At 39.2% G+C, this 20,659-nt stretch overlaps 1 protein-coding gene across 2 annotated transcripts in view; it reads right to left on the minus strand.

Annotated features, from left to right (window-relative positions):
- Positions 1-317: 317 nt before the first annotated feature.
- DDX60 (DExD/H-box helicase 60) overlaps positions 318-20,659 on the minus strand; it is an 84,792-nt gene continuing 64,450 nt past the window's right edge. For both annotated transcript variants that reach the window (XM_089912673.1, XM_022594844.3), the window contains exons 31-38: positions 16,009-16,113; positions 15,085-15,226; positions 13,312-13,433; positions 7,821-7,968; positions 6,371-6,513; positions 4,090-4,241; positions 2,881-2,943; positions 318-1,043 (exon numbers count right to left, since the gene is read on the minus strand). In XM_089912673.1, coding sequence (XP_089768799.1) covers positions 944-1,043; positions 2,881-2,943; positions 4,090-4,241; positions 6,371-6,513; positions 7,821-7,968; positions 13,312-13,433; positions 15,085-15,226; positions 16,009-16,113 — 975 coding nt within the window. In that variant the 3' untranslated portion in view covers positions 318-943. The remainder of the gene's footprint in view (positions 1,044-2,880; positions 2,944-4,089; positions 4,242-6,370; positions 6,514-7,820; positions 7,969-13,311; positions 13,434-15,084; positions 15,227-16,008; positions 16,114-20,659) is intronic.

Genomic DNA, 20,659 nt, shown 5'->3' on the forward strand with positions numbered 1-20,659 from the left:
GGGAAAACAGTATTCTTCTATCTCCAGACAAAATGAACCACAGGGGTTTTCTAAGCCGATGTAATCTGTGTATAAATAATGCCATACAATGGATCATCTTTCAGTAAGACATCTTGATAGTAGGAGACAGCAGAACTTGCCCTGAGGAAAAAATGCTCTGTTCAAGTTTAGGGTCTAAAATAGGTTCTAGAATGATAATCTGAAGTTAGGCTGGGGCAGGAAAGTGACCATGTATGAACTATGTTCTATAAAATGCAAATGTGTATGCAAGAGGATGGAAAGACGTGTGAATTTAACACAAAGAGACCAACGGCAAATAGATTAAACCCATTTTATTTGTTTGTGGTTTTTCAGTTACTTATGTAGAATTAAAATCAAGCCAAATCATCAGGTATGTTTTATTTAAAGCACCATGGAATTTATATCAAACTCCCATCATGTTTTATAAAAAGTAGTTTAAGTTCACTAAAAGGTACTCTTCCAACAGCCATATCTAAGTCATGGAATCACATTTAAATTAAATAGAATATATTTCAATGTCAGGATACTGTAATCATTTATTCTAGCCTTAATAGACTTTTTACAAATTATAACATTGAGGAGAAAATTGTTGAGAATGTAGTATTTGTTTAGGCCTCACAGAGCAAACATTGTTCTTCAATCTCATATAAAATCCTTGCATTTCTCAATCAATCTACAAACTAGCTGAGACACAACCATTGTTACTAAACGATACAAAGAAACCAAGGTTTAGAGATACTAAGTGATTCATCCAAGGATGCTCACAGGAGAGCAGGGCAAGTTTGATCAGAACCCTGACTCCAAACTGCTTCCCTTTCTACTTCATCATATATGTATTCCCAACAAAAAGCATGAGAATCATAAAATATGACTTTTAAAATGCCCAAGGCAATCTTTTAATTAGTTTGGATAGACTTCATTTTCAAACGTTCTCAAATTTTTCATTAAAGGTTTCACTCAGTTGTTCAAATGCTAAGACCACGTTGTCCTCTTCATTTTCACATAGTTCACGCAAGGAAACACTGTAAATGGAAATATACACATAAAACTCACCCATTCTACTGAGAGTCGGTATCATAAGAAGGGCTTTCCCCAGGGAGGTAGAACTAAGTAAATCCCACTAAATGTGAGCAAAATGAGGAAAAGAATCATAAGGAACATATTTATCTAAAAAACATCTTGTCAACGAATCAATCAATCAAGAAAATCACCATGCAGCTCCCCTCCCTGTATTTTACCAAGAGGATTTTTGTTGTTTTTTTTTTTTTTTTTCAGTACACGGGCCTCTCACCGCTGTGGCCTCTCCCGTTGCAGAGCACAGGCTCCGGACGCGCAGGCTCAGCGGCCATGGCTCATGGGCCCAGCCGCTCCGCGGCATGTGGGATCTTCCCAGACCGGGGCACGAACCCGTGTCCCCTGCATCGGCAGGTGGACTCTCAACCACTGCGCCACCAGGGAAGCCCCCAAGAGGATTTTAATGGCCACCAAGTCCCATGTAACCAGATCCCTCCTCCCTTCAATAATAGCAACACAAATCCCCTTCTTTTTCCCCACATTTTTTTTTTACGGAGGCATTTTGTGGGGGTTTTTTTTTTTTCAGTATATACTTAAACCCACAGGCAACTACCTCTACAAAAAGCAAAACAATCCTCCCTTTACCTTGATGTATGAGAAAATTAAGAAAACAGGGTGTGATAAACAAAATAATGGCCCACAAAGATATCCATGTCCTAATCCCTAGAAATTTATAAATCCTTAGGTTACATGGCAAAGGAGAATTAAGGCTGTAAATGGAATTGAAGTTGCTAATTGGCTGACCTTGAGGTGGGGAAATTAACCTGGATTATCTGGGTGGCCCACTGTTGTCACAAAGGTCATTCTAAGTGGAAGACAGGGGGCAGGAGAGAGTGAATGTCAGAGTGACCTGATATAAGAATCTGCCTCCCAATGCTGGCTTTGAAGACAGAAGGGGCCAAAATCAAAGCATCTAGAAGCTGGAAAGGACAATCAAATAGATTGTCCCAGAGGCTCCAGAAAGGAATGCAGCCTTGACAACACCTTGATTTCAGCCCAGTGAGACCCATTTTGGACCTCTGACCTCCAGAACTATAAGACACTAAAGATGTGTTGGTTTAAACACTATGTTTGTGGTCATTTGTTACAGCAGCAATAAGGAACTGATACACAGGTGACGAGAATGGAGAGAGGAAATCCAAGAATGGACAGTGCAGCTGGGCTCATCAAGGAACGGGAACAGTCAGGACCTGACCTTTCATCAGCCTTTTGTAATCTGTACCTGCCTTGATTCCACTAGAGGTCCAGTTTTCCCCTGGTGTTTTCATTGACCTACCGCAAAGAATGACCAGCTCTGTACCCACAATACTGAATTTCCTTCTAGTTACAGACTCACAATTGTGACTCCTGGACATTTCTCCTGAACAATATTCAAGAGATACAATGTGACGCATACCATCTAACTCACTGGTTTTTGTTCTCAGTCCCCAGATCTCATCCTCCCGCCTATGTTTTTACATATCATTAACTAAAATGGAAACCTTGGTTGTGGAAACTGAGAACATGAGGGTCTAGGGATTCTTGAAGCTTTGGGATACTGCTGCCTGCTGGTCTAAAGTGCCTGGGCTGAGGCTCTGATCTAGGTGAAAGTTCATGGATTTTGGAATTAGTTCTATTACACAAACAATGCAACAGTTGAGGAGAAGGTCTGCAAAGTCTCTGGGGAGTTGAAATGCTTCACACCTAAGAGGCTCAGGGGCACCTTTAAGTATGAGCTCAACATTTTTCAAATTACCATTAAATTATCAGAAAATCTGAAATCACTATTTAAAATGTATAACATACCTGATAGATTGAATGGTGAGGGAAAAATCTTTCAACAACTGATAAGCAGCTCCTTCATTTATCCTAAACAAAACAACATTTTGAAAATTAATGGTATAAAAACATTAAAGAATTTATTTCATATTGAAATGTTGGATTGGTCATTAATGGATTACTTTTGTCTGTCAAGATGTATTTACTAAAATCATTTCTACCAAAGACTCCCAGATGATTTAATCTGTGAGAATGACAGTTATGAACTCCAGTCACAAGTTCACAACCAGAGATAATCAATGAACATGGGAGGCTGACCTTCTAGGAGAAACCCAAGTCACAAAGTCAAGATCAGGAGCGTGGATGGGGCCAGAGAGTCAAAGAGAAGAACCAAGTGAACTACTCATTGGTATCACAACTACTTTATTCACAATAATGAGTCCTACTGTCAAAAATGATCGGTGTTCCTCAAGAGGGTCAGAAGTTTTAAATAGAATTCACTAAAGATTGTTCAAAATGTATTTAAAATGCCCATTGAATTCCCAATGGTGTGACAGAATTCTCCTCCCCCAACACACCCACACACACGTCCATGTGCTCAGTGACTGGGCCAATTTCTCCATTCCCAGTAAATCTCTGCACACTGTTTTTGAAAATGGTTTCCCTGCCAAGGAGTTAAAACAACTGTCATAGTCTCAGTCCTCAGATGTGTGAATTATATTCTTTTCATATACTTCTGTCAGACGATGCAGAGCATGGCATTATTTGTTATTGTTATCCATTTTTAAATATATAATAATCAATAAATAGTACTACATAAAAAACATCTGTGAACATGTGCAAATATTGGTAACGGTAGTGTAAATCTTTATGTCAAGTGAGTCAGCCTAAGTCTCAAGATTTTGCTGGTCAAACACGAACGACAATACCACCAAATGTATTTTCTCTTGCCCTTAGTCTGTAAGAAAAAATCGCAGTATGTTTCGCACGATTAACCTATACTTGAAATTATAAGAAGGTGTTTGCCTAATATTCATTACATTCATTTATTAGATGTAAAGATGCAGATGAAGACGGATATAGAAATAGAACTAGAGGGAGAGGCAGAGGTGGAAATGACAGAGAGAGAGAGGTAGAGGTGAGAAGGATAGAGAGAGGTAGAGGTAGAGATGGGGATGACGGGGATGCTGGGGATGGCTGGGGAGGGAGATGGAGACGGAGACAGATAAAACACACCTGTTGTCCTGGACCAATCCTGTCAAGGAACCGTGTTTATAGAAATCGAGCGCATAAGCATTGAGCTGCATTCTTCTTCCTTGGTGATCAAATTCCTGTGGCCACAGCACAGGAGCCCGAGTGCTATCAATGCCAATGGTGCGCAGAGTGACCTGAAGAAATAGAGCTCTCCTTAATTTATATTTATGTGTAAAGAAAGTTTATGATTTCTTACATTGTGCTTCATAGTTCCTTCCTAGAATCAACATGTTGAAAGCACACTCTTCACAGGGAAGGAAGAGGGTGTCTCTCATCCACACTGAGGTAGTGCTGTCCCAAGTACGACAGTAGGATGGCCTGGCTCCACCAATGAACATCACTGCCTCACAACGTACAATAAAAATTTTAACTACCCGTCCACTAGAATATAGCAAGGCTCACTAGGAAAGAAAAGCTAACTTAAAATTTTATCAGTATCCTAATTGGTGCAGGAAATACCTTTGTACACAGTGTCAGGGAGCTGGTGTCTTGCATGTCTGGAAAGAAGGCTTAAACTGAGTGACTCTGACAATCTTTGGATCCCAATTACTGGAACAAAAGGGAAGGGGAGGAAGATGGAGGGGAAAGAAAAAGGAAAATAAGAAAAGGAAGAACGCACATCAGTAGTTTTCCATGTCTGCTGATTTTCTGAAAACTCTATGGGGTCAACAGGAACTCTAGTGCAGGGCCAGTCAGAGTGCACACTGGTACAGCTACTTTCTAAAATGACTGGGGAGTAGCTCAGAAAGTTATTATTATTCAAAGTCCTTAGAATATTCTTATTCCGTTATGATCCAGAAAATCGTTTTGACCCCGAAAGTCTGGAAGATTTGCAATCAAGGGGAATTGGTGGATAAGTAAGGTAAAATTATGTGGGGGGATGCAGAATCTAAACACAAGAGGAAAAGAACTACATCAAAATTTAAATCATTAAAAATGTTATTCTTGACTGTTTTTAACTTGACAGTTATGGGTGTTAAAACACTTTAGTATTTATATTCCATTTTATACATTTAAAAGGATGATGCAATGGTTCTATTTTAACACATCAACATTTATCTGAAAATGCAATCTATATCATTAGAAACTATTTAATTATATGATAAAAATATATGCGTCCATTTAAAATGCACAAGGGTCTATACAGTTTTTCAAAATTCTTTGAAAACAGGGTGGAGGTTTCTCAAAAAACTAAAAATAGAGGTACCATATGATCCAGTGATCCCACTCCTGGGCATATATCCAGAAAAGACAAAAACCATGATTCGAAAAGATGCATGCACCCCAGCGTTCACAGCAGCACTATTTACAATAGCCAAGACATGGAAGCAACCTAAGTGTCCATCGACAGATGAATGGATAAAGCAAATGTGGTACAATGGAATACAATGGAATACTACTCAGCCATAAAAAAAGAAAAAAATAATGTAATTTGCAGCTACACAGATGGACCTAGAGATTATCATATTAAGCAAAGTCAGAAAGAGAAAGACAAATACCAGATGGTATCACTTATATGTGGAATCCAAAATATGACACAGATGAACCTCTCTATGAAACAGAAACAGACACACAGTCATAGAGAACAGACTTGTTGCCAAAGGGGAGGAGGGGGTAGAGGAGGGATGGACTGGGAGTTTGGGATTAGCAGATGCAAACTATTATATAGAGAATGGATAAACAGCAAGGTCCTACTGTATGGCACAGGGAACTATATACAGTATTCTGTGAGGAACCATAATGGAAAAGAATATGAAAAAGCATGTGTGTGTGTGTGTGTGTGTGTGTGTGTGTGTACCTGAATCACTGTGCTGTACACAAGAAATTAACACAACATTGTAAATCAACTACACTTAAATTTCCACAAGTTTATTCCAACATTCAAATGGGTTATCCAGCATATCTGAAATGTATCTAGTTCTCTATACTTCATTTTTGACATCACCGATCCAGAATATATGGGATTTACAGCATCTACAGCAACACTGGGAAAGCATGAAGATAGTTTTATGTGCTCTTTTCACAGCAAACCTCTGTGAATCTCCAGAAAAGTGGTGATCCTGGATTTCTGTGTAATGGAACAGGGTTCCTCAGGCCAGGGTGAGAAACTGGCCTCAAGAGCACCTTTTCCTGGATATTTCTGTTGATACACCTGAAATTCTTTTCAATTTGGGGAATCTGAAGTCCTTGCTAAGCTGCCCAGAAGTATAAATCCAATTCTTTCTTAATGACATTTTATTTATAAGCCTCGTTTTCCACTTACATGGTCTGAAGTTTCTGGATGAAGCAAACTGCCATCAGAGTTCCCAGAGAGACAGGCAAACGGAGAAATGGCTATTCTTCCTTCCTTGCAGCTCATCAAGTGAGACACAAGTTGTGAGTCTTCACACTCTTGACCTGAGAAATCTGGCCATAAGAGGTTGGCACAAATCAGCTTTGAAGATTAAGCCAGACTGCCAAGCCTTACACACCTGCTCTAGACCAGGAGGCAAAGGGGAGCCATTCAACTTTCAAGGACCAACACTGTAATGAAGACTGAATAAGACCGATCACATACAGTAAGCAGCACATCCTGGCATAGAATACATTCAATAAATGTTAGTTATTAATACTATTATCAACAGTATAAAATTTTGTGTTATATTTTAGTTGCTTTGATCAACAGGTCATAAAAGACTAAATTTAAATTGTATCTTCTTTTAGCCCAGAATCGTTGTTATTACCTTGGTCCTTTTTCTCACCGAACTCAGACTTGGCTGCAGAATCCTTCTAGACAGGCTGATTCAAGCAGCCACCATCAGCAGGTTTGGAAATGGCGTATGAGAAGAAGTATGTTTTCCATTCCTCCCTTTGTAAAGCACCGGAGGGCGCGTTCAGAGTCGGCTCTCGTTTGTGACTGAGGCCAAACCTTCCCGTTCCTTTTCTTCCTCCTCTGGATGCTCGCCACACCCTCTGCCACTGTCTACTTCCTACTTTCACGCTGTCCAGGAAGCTACACGGTCCTCCTCCCTGACTTCTTCCAGCTGAGGATGTTACCAAACCAGGAAATGGCTACCCAGAGCTCACCCCTTTCCCTGTATCCCTGTCACCGTTTCCAGTTTAGTTTCTCCCGGAAGATTTCCATCCAATAGCTCATGAAAAGTAAGAGCAAAGATCAGGAGTGTTGACTACGTGCTACGTGCTGTTTGGAGATAAGTTACAGACATTGGCTTAACTATTTAAAGCTCACCCAAACTAGGTGGATAATGTTATCCTCCTTATTTATCTGTTGAGAAAATCGAGGCAGGAATATGGAGTCCCCTGCTCAAAGTCCCACTGCTAACAAGTAGCAGAGCCAGAGCTTGGACTCAGGTCATAATGCAGAGAGTTTATGCTCATGACCACCATGCACAGCTCCTCTCAAGGAAAAAGTGACAGAATCGCTTCTTGTTTCTCCTCATCTCATAGGTGTCCTTACTCCATTTTCCAGGCTTGTCCCAAACCCAACCTTTAATCAAGATGGTTTATAAATGACTCTATTCAATGTCATTCTCCACTGTCCTTTACTTAATTCTAATAATCATACTGTCTTCCTTGAGAGAGCAGAAAGGATCCCCTTATTCTAAGGCAGACTGATCTTTCCAGGGCTCTACTCTTCTTATGGGATAAAATATTCTTCTGGCAAGATTATTTATTTTTTAAACTGTCCCACAACGGAGCTAAGATACACTTACCTATTTTTGACAATGGGAGCTGATGTTCTTGTTTCATATCAGCCAGTTTGGAAACAATCAGTAGGAAAGAGGCAAAGTCCTTTGTCACGTTTGCGTTATACTCATCTAGAGCGGCCTTGAAGTCCTCAGGGAGATCCTCCAGAAACACCTAAATCATCAAGGAGGTCATCAGAAAAAAAACAAAAACAAAACCCGGAGGCCAAATATTTTTCAGAGAGATCTACGTACCATCCTTGAAAACTGAAAGTTTAGAAGAACTGCAAAGAACAATGTAATATAATTCTATAGTTATCTATCTATTCAGTAATGTAACTGTTCCATCCTTTCATCTATGAAATTCAGGTGAAATTCATTTTTTATTCCTATTTGTGTTATAAAAACCAATACCTTTGCTCTTAAAAATTTGTTTTCATGCTATTTAATCAAAACTCTTTTAAATAGAAGTATGCCCTCAAATGACGTTAGACTTGTGAATATTTCAAAGAATCTAGTGACATGTTTGGAAAGCAAGCAACAATATAAAGTCCCCTTTGTGCCTGGAATAAACCTCACTCAATTGTGAGGGTCTTTAAAGCCCCACTGGATTCATTCTTCTAATATTTTGTTAATTATTCTTCTATCTATATTTTCATGAGATACATCTCTAATTTTTTATAATGTCCTTGTCAAGTTTTGATATTAAGTTTAAGTTTTGCTCCCTCTTTTTATATTCTCTAGAAGAGTTTGTGAAAATTTGCTGTTATTCTTTAAATGTTTAAAAAAGTTCACCGCTGAAGCCATCTGAACCTGGGTTTTTTTAAATGGGAAATTAAAAAAAAAATAATTGGTTACATTTCTTTAATGGCTATCAGATATGAAATTATTCATATAGTCCTTGGTTAGTTTTAGAAAGTTGCATTTCCTAGGAATTTGCCCATTTTGTCCAAAGAGTCAAATGTTTTTTCCATTTGATGTACTACATAAGATCTGTAATAATGTCTCATTTTCTTTCCTGATAATTGTAATTTGTGCTTTCTCTCCCTTCTTTGTAATGAGTCTTGCTGTGTATTCATTACCTTTATTATAAATCTTAACGAAGAAGCAACTTAGGCCTTGCTGATTTCCCTTTTTTTACAATTGTTCTCAATTTACTTTATTTCTGTTCTTATTTTATTATTCTTTTTCTTGTATTTCCCTTAGGTTAGATATTCTGTTCTATTTATTTTGCTTTGTTTTGTTTTCTCCTAACTCCTTAAGCTGAGAAGTCAAATCACTGATTTTTTTTCAGCCTGTCTTCTTTTCTAAGATGTGGTTATAAAGGCTATAAATGTCCCTCTAATCACTGCATAAATCACATCTTATATTTGTATGTATTCTTCATTATCATTTAACTAAAATATTTGATAATTTCCATTTTATTTATTTTTTGTCTTATGTGTATTTAGAAATGAAACGAGTTTGTTCCATTTTAAGGCAATTAAGGTGTTTCTGGTCCAGAAACAAATTTCACATATATATATTACCAGCATATATTTGACAAAGGTACCAATAACACACAATAGAGAAAGGATAGTCTTTTCAAAAATGGTATTGGCAAAATGATATATACATGTAAAAGATTGAAATTGGACCCCTACCATATGCTGTACATAAAAATCAACTCAAAACGGATTAAAGACTTAAATGTAAGACCTAAAACTGTAAAATTAATAAAAGAAAATATAGTGACATTGGTTTTGGCCATGATTTTTTAATGTAACATCAACAGTATAGGCAACACAAGTGAAAATAAACAAGTGGGACTACATCAAACTAAAAACCTTCTGCACAGCAAAAGAAATAATCAACAGAGTGAAAAGGCATTTGTGGAATGGGAGAAAATATTTCTGAACCAACCATCTGATAAGGGATAATATCCAAAATACGTAAGAATCTAGTACAACTCAATAGCAAAACAAACAAACAAAAACACAAAAACAAAAGAAAAACGGGCAAAGGACTTGAAAAGACATTTCTTCAAAGAAGGCATACAATCTGCCATCATGTACATTAAAAGTTGCTCAGCATCACTAATCATCAGGGAAATGCAGATCAAAACCACAATGAGATAGCACCTCATACCTGTCAGAATGGCTATCATCAAAAAAAACAAGATTATAAGGGTTGAAGAAAAATTTTAAACGTAGAAAACTTCGAACCTTATACACTGTTGGTGGGAATGTAAATTGGTGCAGCCACTATGAAAAACATACAAAGTTTTCTTTAAAAACATTAAAAATGGAACTATCATATGATCCAGCAATTCCACATCTGGGTATATATCCAAAAGGGTTGCAATCAGGATGTTGAAGAGATACCTGTACCTCCACGTTCACTGAAACATTATTCACAACAGGCAGGACATACGAACAACTCAAGTGTGTATCAGCAAGATGAATCGATAAGAAAGTGTGCTGTATGCATACAGTGGGATATTATTCATTCTTAAAAAAGGAGATCAACATGGATGTACCTAGAGGACGTTATGTTAAGTAAAATAAGCCTCACAGAAGGACAAATACTGCATGATTCCACTTACATGGGGGACCTAAAACAGTCATACTCATAGAAGCAGAGAATATTGTCAGGGGCTGGGTGGAGGTGGAAATGGGGAATTGTTTTTCATTGAATATAAACTATTGTTATGCAGGCTAAATAATTTCTGTAGATCTTCTCTACAACATAGTACCTATGTTAACGATACAGTACTGTGTACTTTAAACTACATTAAGAGGATAAATCTCATGGTAAGTATTCCTAACTAAATAAAACCAGAAGAAAAATTTTGGACATGGTGGATATGTTTAGTGCCTTTGTTGTGGCAATGATATCACAGGTGTATGCATACGTCCAAACGCATTAACATGTGTATATTAAACGTATGCAATTTTTATATATCACTTATACCTCAAAAAAACTTTTAAAATAAGGTATGCATATCCTCTTGATATGTCATGAAGCCAACCACAATATATTTACCCTGTTTTAACTTATGTTTAAAACATACGCTCAGTATCTGTACACATTCATGCATAAAAATAAACAGAGTGGAGTGAAAATTATATTCCCATTTTCTTCTACCTTCCATTATTTTGGTCAGAAAGTCAGCTATCAATCTTATTATTGCTTTTTTCAAGGAAATGTCTATTTCAGCTCTAGCTGATTTGTGTTTTTCTCTTTGTTTTTGATTTTCAGTAGTTTTAGTTTAATGTTTCTTTATCCTTCTTGAAGTTCACTAATCTTTTGAAACTATGGAGTGCTGTCTTTCATCAGCTTGGGAAAATTCCCAGCTATTATTTTTGAATACCCTCCAGCCATTCTTCTCCCTCCTCTTCTTCTGGGATTGCCATTATATTACATTAAACCTTTTGAATGTGATCCACATTCTCATATGCTATTGTTTTTATTTTCATTTTTTCTCCCTGTGCTACAATTCAGATACCTTTTATTGAGCTATCAGTCAACTCACTGATTTTGACTTCTGATATGTATATTCTGATCAGACAGTACATTTTTCGATTCTGGACGGTCCAATTAATTACCTGGTGAAATTCTCTATTCTCTCATCAATTTTGTAATTATCTAGTGAAAGTCTCCATCCTTTCATCAATTCTATCTCTTCCCCCATTTTCTTGAGCAGTCCTTATATTCTAACTTCAATATCTGAATCATCTTCGTGTTGATTATTATTGCCTGCTTTCATTCCTGCTAATTGGTCATACGTTCTCGCTTACTCACTTTTTTAGGTTTTTTTTTTTTCTTTCACCAGAAGTGTTTGTAAAAGGACCTGACAGACTTCAAACAATGTTATCTCCCACTGGAGTGAGCTCCCCAATTTTGTGTTTGGCCAAGTGAGTGAAAATGTGATCACCTCAGTCTAAGTAGAGATTGAAGTGGATTGATACTGTTTTCCAGTTTTAATAAGTCTCAGCCTACATCTGGTGCATCTCTGCTCTTAAGCCCTCTTGGGTTTTGAGTATGAGGCTGGTGGGTCTCAGTCTTCTCAGCCCTAAAAGATTCCCAAAGATCCACTTCGTTCCTGTAGAGCTTCATAACCTACATTTATATCTTCCAGCCCTAGATAGCTTTAAAAATGCCTTGAGGGTAATATAAGCCTATGAATACATTCAAACTCTTCCCTCTAGTGGGTTTTTATTTAGTAAATGCTACAAGACTGCAAGAAATTTGGTGTAACACCCTGACATTTCATGCAGATATGACCCAGTGAATGTCCTGAGTTAACACTCTCTCAAGTGTCTAGTCTGTCACTCCAGCCCCATGGAATCACTAAAAGATTTATTGTTGTATTGTGTTTTTTATCTCATAGGAGAGGCTCTCTGGATATGCTAAGTACAACTTTCAACCTCGTCCAGAATCAACAAGTTCTTTGAGAGAAAAATCATGGTTGGAGAGTCCAATCACACCTTGGATAAGTTCTTGCCATTTTATCATTTTAGCCAATATAATCCTCATCCCTTCCACAGCTCTCTGTTGCAACAGGAGTGATGGCCACCTAGCATGTCCCACCTGGAAGTGCTCAAATTTCTAATAATCTTTAAAGGAAAAAAGAGAGAGAAATAGGAGGCCTCCACTCAAAATCTTCTTTTATTGTACTTTTTTCTATCATAACCATCTGTGTAAGAACAGATATACTGACTTGTCTTTTGTAAGAAAAATAAGTTTATTTAACCAAAACAAATAATAGTCCAAGAATGTACATGTGATGAAAAAGATATGAAGATGAAAAGTCAGTGACTAAAATTGTGTTCACTGGTCTAGAGAACACTCTGTGAGGGCTAAGAATGGTAACTTAACATTGTGATGTTAGACAATATAGATGAACTCTTCTCTTTTTGTTCTTCTTTGTCACCTTTTACCAAGGTTATCTGGTATAATAACCAGACCTTCCCACTTTCTCAGATTCTAGTGAAATACATTAGTGATAATATTTGATGCTGACTTAATGACAGGGAATCATGATCAAAGAAGTCTTTGCAAATAAAATCGGACAACAGTCTGTGTGTCAAGGGATGATTTCTTAGATGACTATTCTAATATTTTTTCAGTGAGAACATTATAGTTCACAGCATACGCTTCCTGTCCATAGACCTACTGCAAGGTAAAAAGACACTAAAAGAACCAGAGATTCAATGATGGGAACTATTAGTTCATTTAATGTATAATTACGTACATTTTTTTCTTTAGCCACTGATTGCTACACGTGTATACAATCCAACAGAAAACATGAGAACTTTTTATCCCATTTTTCCTCAAGGCATTTAATCTTTTGATAGATTTATAGAGGAGACATGTGAATTACAGATTAAATATAACACTGATTACAGAAGAAGAAATTATTTCTATAAAACAAATGAACTCTATATTAATAAAATTCTACTGCTGTGGAATCATTTACGGTAGGATCTGTTAAATTATCTTAATCATTTAATGTTATCAGAATCATAAATTTTACCTTGGATTGATAAAACTTGAGCGTAGCATCTTGGAACTTTGCTGGAAGATATTTTCTGCCAAACAGATTTGCCAATACTAACACTAGCTTTTCCATAACATCTTGAGAAAAATGTTTCGAGCCTATACAAAATAAAATATCTTGTCATAAACGTAAAAAGTGCATTAATCCCATTTTTAATGTTTCAATTGAACAATACAAATTGAATGTTATATTGCATGTTATTTCACGGAGACTAGAAACTTGTAACAAGTGTAGCGACTAGGGAATGACTATCTCTGCTGACAGTTCTACACCTGTGCCTCCTTTTTCCTTCTTGCTGCTCCCCCTCTATTTCAGACTCTTGTAACTCCAACCAAAGACCCTTGTCCCCTTACCTGGGACCTTCCTCTTTAGTCTATGATTGGTTTTCTTAAGCATTTAAAGATCATGACCTCACCTCCTCAAAAGCCTCTGATTGCATCTCAATGCCTCATAAACAAAATCCAATCTCCTCAGCCAAGCACGTAAGGGTTTCCAAAACTAACCCACAAATAACCCCCCAGCCCCCTCCCCTCCCCTCCCTGCCACTCATGTTAATATACTGTCAACCCCAACACAACATGGTAAAGCAACTATACTCCAACTATATATATATATATCCCATCAACCTAACTCACTCCCATCCTCCACAGCACTGTTACATGGTCGTGTTAAAAAGTGCCACCTTTAATAACTTGCTCATATTCGAATCTTGGCTCAAGACTTACAATATTTAGGTTTTGTGACCATGGCAATTTGTCTAACTTCTCTGTTTCCTCATGTACAAAATAGCAACGTCCATATTATCTACCTCATAAAGCTTCTGTCTCCATGTTTATAGCCGCACACACCTCCCTACACACACACACACACACACACACAGCAATAAACACAACTGCACTTCTTGTTGCCTGAAATTATTTCTCCTCTTACAGAGCTCCTGGGAGACAGAACTTCCTGAGGATCCTTGTTTCACAGAACAATGCACATTCAGAGCCTAGTGACATTGTGTAAAACAGAGTGTTCCTGCCAGTTAACAATGGAAGATAAAGCAAAGTCATGCTGTGAAAGGCAAGAAAATCACCAGGCATCAGGTACTACAACGAACTTAAGCACAGAGACAGAAATATTTCTTTTAGGGACATAGTTTAAAGATCTATGGTTTAGTTATAAAAATCAAAGGCTTTTATAAAAACTGCATTAAATGAAACATTAGATGGGCTTTACAAATGGAATTCACAAAAAATGTACACAATTTGACAAAAGCAACTCTGGGGGAAAACAAGTTTCTAGATCATGCAACTAATATGATATCAGCTATTTAAATATACTATAGGATTATATTCAAAGAAAATATGATTGGAGGAAAATATTCACAAATATCAACAGTGAATATTTTTTTAACATGATGGTTTCCTATACCCTTTTTCTATGATGAGCATATATTACATTTAATTAGAAAAATATTTACCAAAAAATCATACATTAATATTTCTGAATCCTGGAATCAAGGCATCTCTCAAGTTAATAAGAAGTTGTTATTTTTAAATAGTTGCCACCAAATATGGCTTTCTCCTATGTAATCTATATTAGTAGGTATATAAAACTTTATTTTATCTAATTTGCTATCTCCAAATTATCTAAATATTAACTTGCATTTTCTTTGTAGAAAAAAAAAAATTTCCTGAAGTGTTAGCTTCACTATAGCATCTTTGCCGTTTTTAGACCATACGTATGAAACGTCAAGCTTACCTTTCCTGGTTGGCTGACAGAGATTATGGAAAAGGCCTCTTACAAGAAAACTGACGAAAACAAGATTGGAAGGCTCGTGATAATGCAAATGTGACACAAGTCCAGCAAAGCCTGTAGGATTACCTTCCTGATCTAAATAGCCCTAAAGAACAGACATAATTTATTAGTTTGACTCAACTCAACCACATACCTTAATTAACAGACAGCTTATTAAATGCCAGTTTAAAACAGTACTTAATACTGAGAACTAAAACATGGCTGCCATAACAGTAACCAAAAGATGGTGCAGCCATCGAGCCATCACATTCCAGCAGCCTGGATGGTGAGCCCTGAGGGAACTCAGGATGGAGACAAGCTGCTCCACCATCAAGCCCTCAGCCACTGCAGCCCCCGCAATGGTGCACCTGAGGACACTCAGGACACTGGCCCCAGAGAGCTGAGGTGCACATCAAAGGAATGATTTCAGTGAGCCCAGACTCTTGCATCTTCCCATACACAGAAAAGCACTAAATTCCTTAACTTGAGATGTCTGGCTTTCTTTAATGAACAGTCATCTTCTGAAGTTCTGACTACCTGGTCTTTATTGCAAAATCCCCTATATATCCTAGCTCCTCCCTTGCTTCTTGGGAGCAGTCCCTCAAGTGTTATTTGAGATGCTATGTCCTGGGCTTGAAGTCCTAAGAATGTCCACCGAATAAAACATAATTCTCAACTTTCAGGTTGTGCTTTTTTTTTTTTTTTTCAGTCCACAATACCAGCATAAGAGAGATGAGTACTCATTACCTGGCCCACTTTGACAATTAAATCAACTGTAAGTAGTAGGAATCCTTGGCTATAACCTTGGAAAGACTGGAATTAGTTCAAGATGATGAGAAACAGAGATGGTACCGATCCTATCTCACAAAAAGGCAAACACGGTCCTACCTCCTTGACCAGGAACTGCAGGGAGAACAGAAAGTACAGTTGCAGCATCTCCAGTGCCCGGGGCTGCTTGAAGGAGATCAGTGAGTGCTTGAGCACCGACAGCACCTGAGGAGAGGAGGATGTTAATTCACACCGTGCTCCTGCTGAGAAATACACTCCTGGATGACAAGAGAGGTGCACTGGAAGTTAACATTTTTTCCTGCATATCACGATGCTTTGACATCTTAAAAACCTTGCTGGCTGGGGAGAGACTGATACTCCCAGGGCTACTTCCCAAGGGTAACAACAACTTGACAAAGCTTGCTTTTCCTCTACAAACCAACCAATGCCGACTTTACGCCCCACCTGCTGCCTTACCTGAATCTCACACACCAAGCCAATATTCCCCTGTCCTAAAGCACCCCAGGTGCTAGGCAAATAGAGGCCACCGCAGCTCCCAAAGCCCACCCGAATGATTCCAACTACCCAGTCCCAAACTATTTACTCTGAGATGCCTTGCCCTTCCCATGGACCCTCTCCCTCCACTCGTGTCTCTTGCCTCCCGACCATCCTGGGGTCTCATGAAGCCCTGCATGGTGCACCCTGCCTGCATTTCTAGGACCTCTTGAGTTTCTACTTTGTTTCCCTGAGCCTCTCGTCTGTCTCCTCCTGTGGCCACATCCGACTGACCAGCTCATAAAAGAATATAAAACAATCAAATATATATTACTAATATCCATTTTACCCCACAGATACCAGACCCACCGAAGATTCAGTGGGATTTCACATTTTACCATATTCTTACATGGCACACCCTTCCCCTAACAAAACGGAACATATAAAACAGAATCACTGGAAATGAAACATGTTGCCAAATAATCTGGTAATATATGTGGATCCAGTTTAAGAGCTTACAATCTTGGGTTGTTCTGGAAGAAAATACGATATTATTGATACATTATCCCATGTCCTGCAGTATCGTTGCAAAAACGATGGAATTACGTTGATTAAGGTCAAAGTAATAAAAATATTGAGATAGTAAAACAGCATCGAGGTTAACAGTTCAGATATCTTCCAACTGCCCACTACAACGTTTATGAGGTTCAAGTAAAAGGAAAATTTCCCAACATCACCGAAATTAAACGTGGCTGCCTTTGGGCCTGAGAGTTCATAGTACCTGGGAAGAATCTCTAGTCAATGTAAGGCCAGGGGACTAGGAGGGAGAAGGAAGGAAGGGAGAGGGGCAGTGGGGGAAGGAGGGAGAAGGAAGGAAGGGAGAGGGGCAGGGAGGGAGGGAGGGAGAAGGAAGGAAGGGAGAGGGGCAGGGAGGGAGGGAGGGAGAAGGAAGGAAGGGAGAGGGGCAGGGAGGGAAGGAGGGAGAAGGAAGGAAAGGAGAGGGGCAGGGAGGGAGGGAGGGAGAGGGGCAGGGAGGGAAGGAGGGAGAAGGAAGGAAGGGAGAGGGGCAGGGGGGGAAGGGGGGAGAAGGAAGGAAGGGAGAGGGGCAGGGAGGGAAGGAGGGAGAAGGAAGGAAGGGAGAGGGGCAAGGAGGGAGGGAGGGAGAAGGAAGGAAGGGAGAGGGGCAGGGAGGGAAGGAGAGAGAAGGAAGGAAGGGAGAGGGGCAGTGGGGGAAGGAGGGAGAAGGAAGGAAGGGCGAGGGGCAGTGGGGGAAGGAGGGAGAAGGAAGGAAGGGAGAGGGGCAGGGGGGGAAGGAGGGAGAAGGAAGGAAGGGAGAGGGGCAGGGAGGGAAGGAGGGAGAAGGAAGGAAGGGAGAGGGGCAGGGAGGGAGGGAGGGAGAAGGAAGGAAGGGAGAGGGGCAGGGAGGGAAGGAGGGAGAAGGAAGGAGGGGATGGGGTATACCATCCATCACCTCTACTTTGGGGTGATACGTTTTCAGGGAGCCAAAAATGCCCTTTCCTACAACTTCTCTCTCTGGCTCTACATTTAGAGCAACAGGCAGGAAACAGCAGAGTAGTAGAGGGTGAGCGACCTCTGGTGGTTCACTGTGACTCCGGAGATGCAGACCACGTCACTAAAGTCTTATTACGACAGAAGAGCTCTGACTGCAGTGCCTACTGCAGTTCCTGGTGACGAATGGCCTCCACAGGACCAGTCTGTGGACCAGTCTGTCAGTGACACTGGCAGAAGATGAACTTTCAGTCCAGAAAGCTACATAATTTGAAAATATGCTAAATGCCGAGGTTTGGGCCAAAAGCTACTCATCTAGCTTCACATTTAAAAGGGTGTTTAAACCGCACTGAAGCGAGCAGAGTGAAACCAAAAGAAAAATCATGCACCCGCTTTCTTGGCAAACCACCAGATTTGAAGGGATGTACTTTCCTTCAAAAGTGAGAGAATAGAAAAACCCACAAGAGATCAGTTCTTTTAAGAAAACAGACCAACTTCCTAAAATTATTCAGTCATGCTACAACTATTTATTGGGTGTCTGCACCAAGAATTAAGACAAACAAACAACTTTGGCCTAGGGTGCTTACATTCCAGTGGGAAATATAGAGAAAATAAACATGATAGAGATGGTAGATAGAGACAGAGATTTGCAGCTGTGTAAGGCGTGGTGTGTGCTATGTATAAATGAGCAGGGGTCACAGTCGGCACGGCAGGCGGGGGCCCATCGACAGCGCAGGAGGAGTGGTGGCAGCAGGCTAACAGCAGAGCAAGAAACTGAACAAGATGGAAGAGTGAGACTGTGCACACATCTGGGGGAAGGTTCTGGAAACAGCAGAAACAGCAAAGCGGTGCCCCTCGGAGTGTTACGTGCCTACTGTCGGTGGAGCAGGTAGTGGGCTCGTGTAGGAGGGCAGGACGTGGTGAGTCCAACAGGGGAGCCTGGGACCAGGCTCTGTAGAAACTTACAGACCATCACGAGAACATTGGCTTCTACTCAAAAGTAATCTGACCTATGAAAATGGTTTTTTTCAGAAAAACGTATTTTGGAAAAATTCTTTGGCATCCTCAATGGAGGCCAAAAGATACGACCTCTTATGAAACAAGGCACAACCGCGTAAGGTAAATGGACAATATAAATTGACATTTAAAAAATAATACATTATTATGATATGAAAGGGTGACATCGGAAGCAGTGCACAATCTCAGGGAAACAAGTCCAGCAGCAGAATGAACATCCACACGGTGTCCCTAAGGAGTAGATCTGAAACTTGAGAGTGCATCAGAGACGCAGGAGATAAACTCAAGTGTTCTCTCATAATGAAGAAAAACAACAGCGGATAATAGGAAAACGACTTTTGATTTTAAAAGTTATAACTTTTTCTGGAAACTGATCAAAACGGAAGCAAATATCAAAGATCTAACTTAAGAAATCTTTTCTTAGCTCCAGAACGACCTGAGCCCTGCACGATGCCGAGGTTCTTAACACTACTGAATTGTACACTTAAAACCGGTTAAGATGGCAAATTTAATGTTACATGTATTTTACCGCGATAAAAACTTCTGAGCATGAAGGCTGAAAGTTTTCATCATGTAATAACTAAAACATCAATAAAACACAAAAGGAAAGACACACAAGATAGAAAATTCTGGGGAAAAGAATTTAAATATACAGACTTTTAAAAATTCTCATATAATTACATAGGCAGAAAGAAATAAACTATAAGGAAACAGGAATTAGCACAGTTCCTCGAGAGGAGATTTCAAGAGTCTGTTCCTCTATGACAGTAAATGCCAGAGGGCAGGGAAGTGATTCTAGCTTGATGTGATAAGTAAAAAGAATAGCCCAAGAAATTTATGCCCACACTTGGGTCTTTTATGTGTGAAGGTTACCGAGAGAGCTCCTCACACAGGCCAAGGCAAAGAAGACCAGCGACTCAGAAAACCTTTTTGAAAAAAATTAAAAAGTTTGCAAGAAGACGTATGCTTCTCTCCTGTATAGAGGTAAAAGATAAGAACTCAAACATGGGGAAGTTTTGGTCTAAAATGATATGCACCTGGTCTGTAGGAGCGTCAACAACATGACAAGAGGCTGCTCATCACAAAAGTCCTGGAAGAGTCCTCACCTTGGCAAACAGGATCCAAATTAGAGGGCAGGCGAATCAGTATACAAACCCAGGGAGGAGTGGGTCCCTTTCACAATGCATCTTCATAAGGATGAAACCAAATATTTAATTACGAATTTTAAATTTCTCATTGTGGGATTAGACTCAAAATATTTATCTCAGCAGAAAACTTCACGGTAAGTTTATAACCACAGTCTTAAGTCCAACTAAATATAAATAGATCTTTGCAAGGAACCAAATACACACCTACACTTAGAAATATGACTGAAAAAAACAGCAAAATGAGAATGTGACTGTTTTTGGAGAGTCAAACTAGGTGTAGGTGCTTTTTTTCTTCCTTCAACTTTCTGCATTATCCAAATATTCTTTGATGAACTTGGGTTACTTTTTTTACGAAAAATAAACTCTTTTATTACAAAATCATAAACACAAATCTTTTTGTAACCCAGATCTTTTAAAATCCATAGCTAGCACCCTTCACTCCTATGGGGCAATGTTTATCATACGTGAAAATAGTAATCTGGGGGCAACTCCAAATGCCCACTGGCCATAAATTCTATGATTGACAGAGACAACAAAACTAATTATTACTCTCCCCACCCACCCCCAGTTCGCTACCAGCCAAGACACTAGCAAGCATTAAA

Source organism: Delphinapterus leucas, chromosome 6, assembly GCF_059928025.1.
Source record: "Delphinapterus leucas isolate spDelLeu-1000000601 "Yukka" chromosome 6, BTC_Dleu_Yukka2, whole genome shotgun sequence".
Classification (NCBI taxonomy): Eukaryota; Metazoa; Chordata; class Mammalia; order Artiodactyla; family Monodontidae; genus Delphinapterus; species Delphinapterus leucas.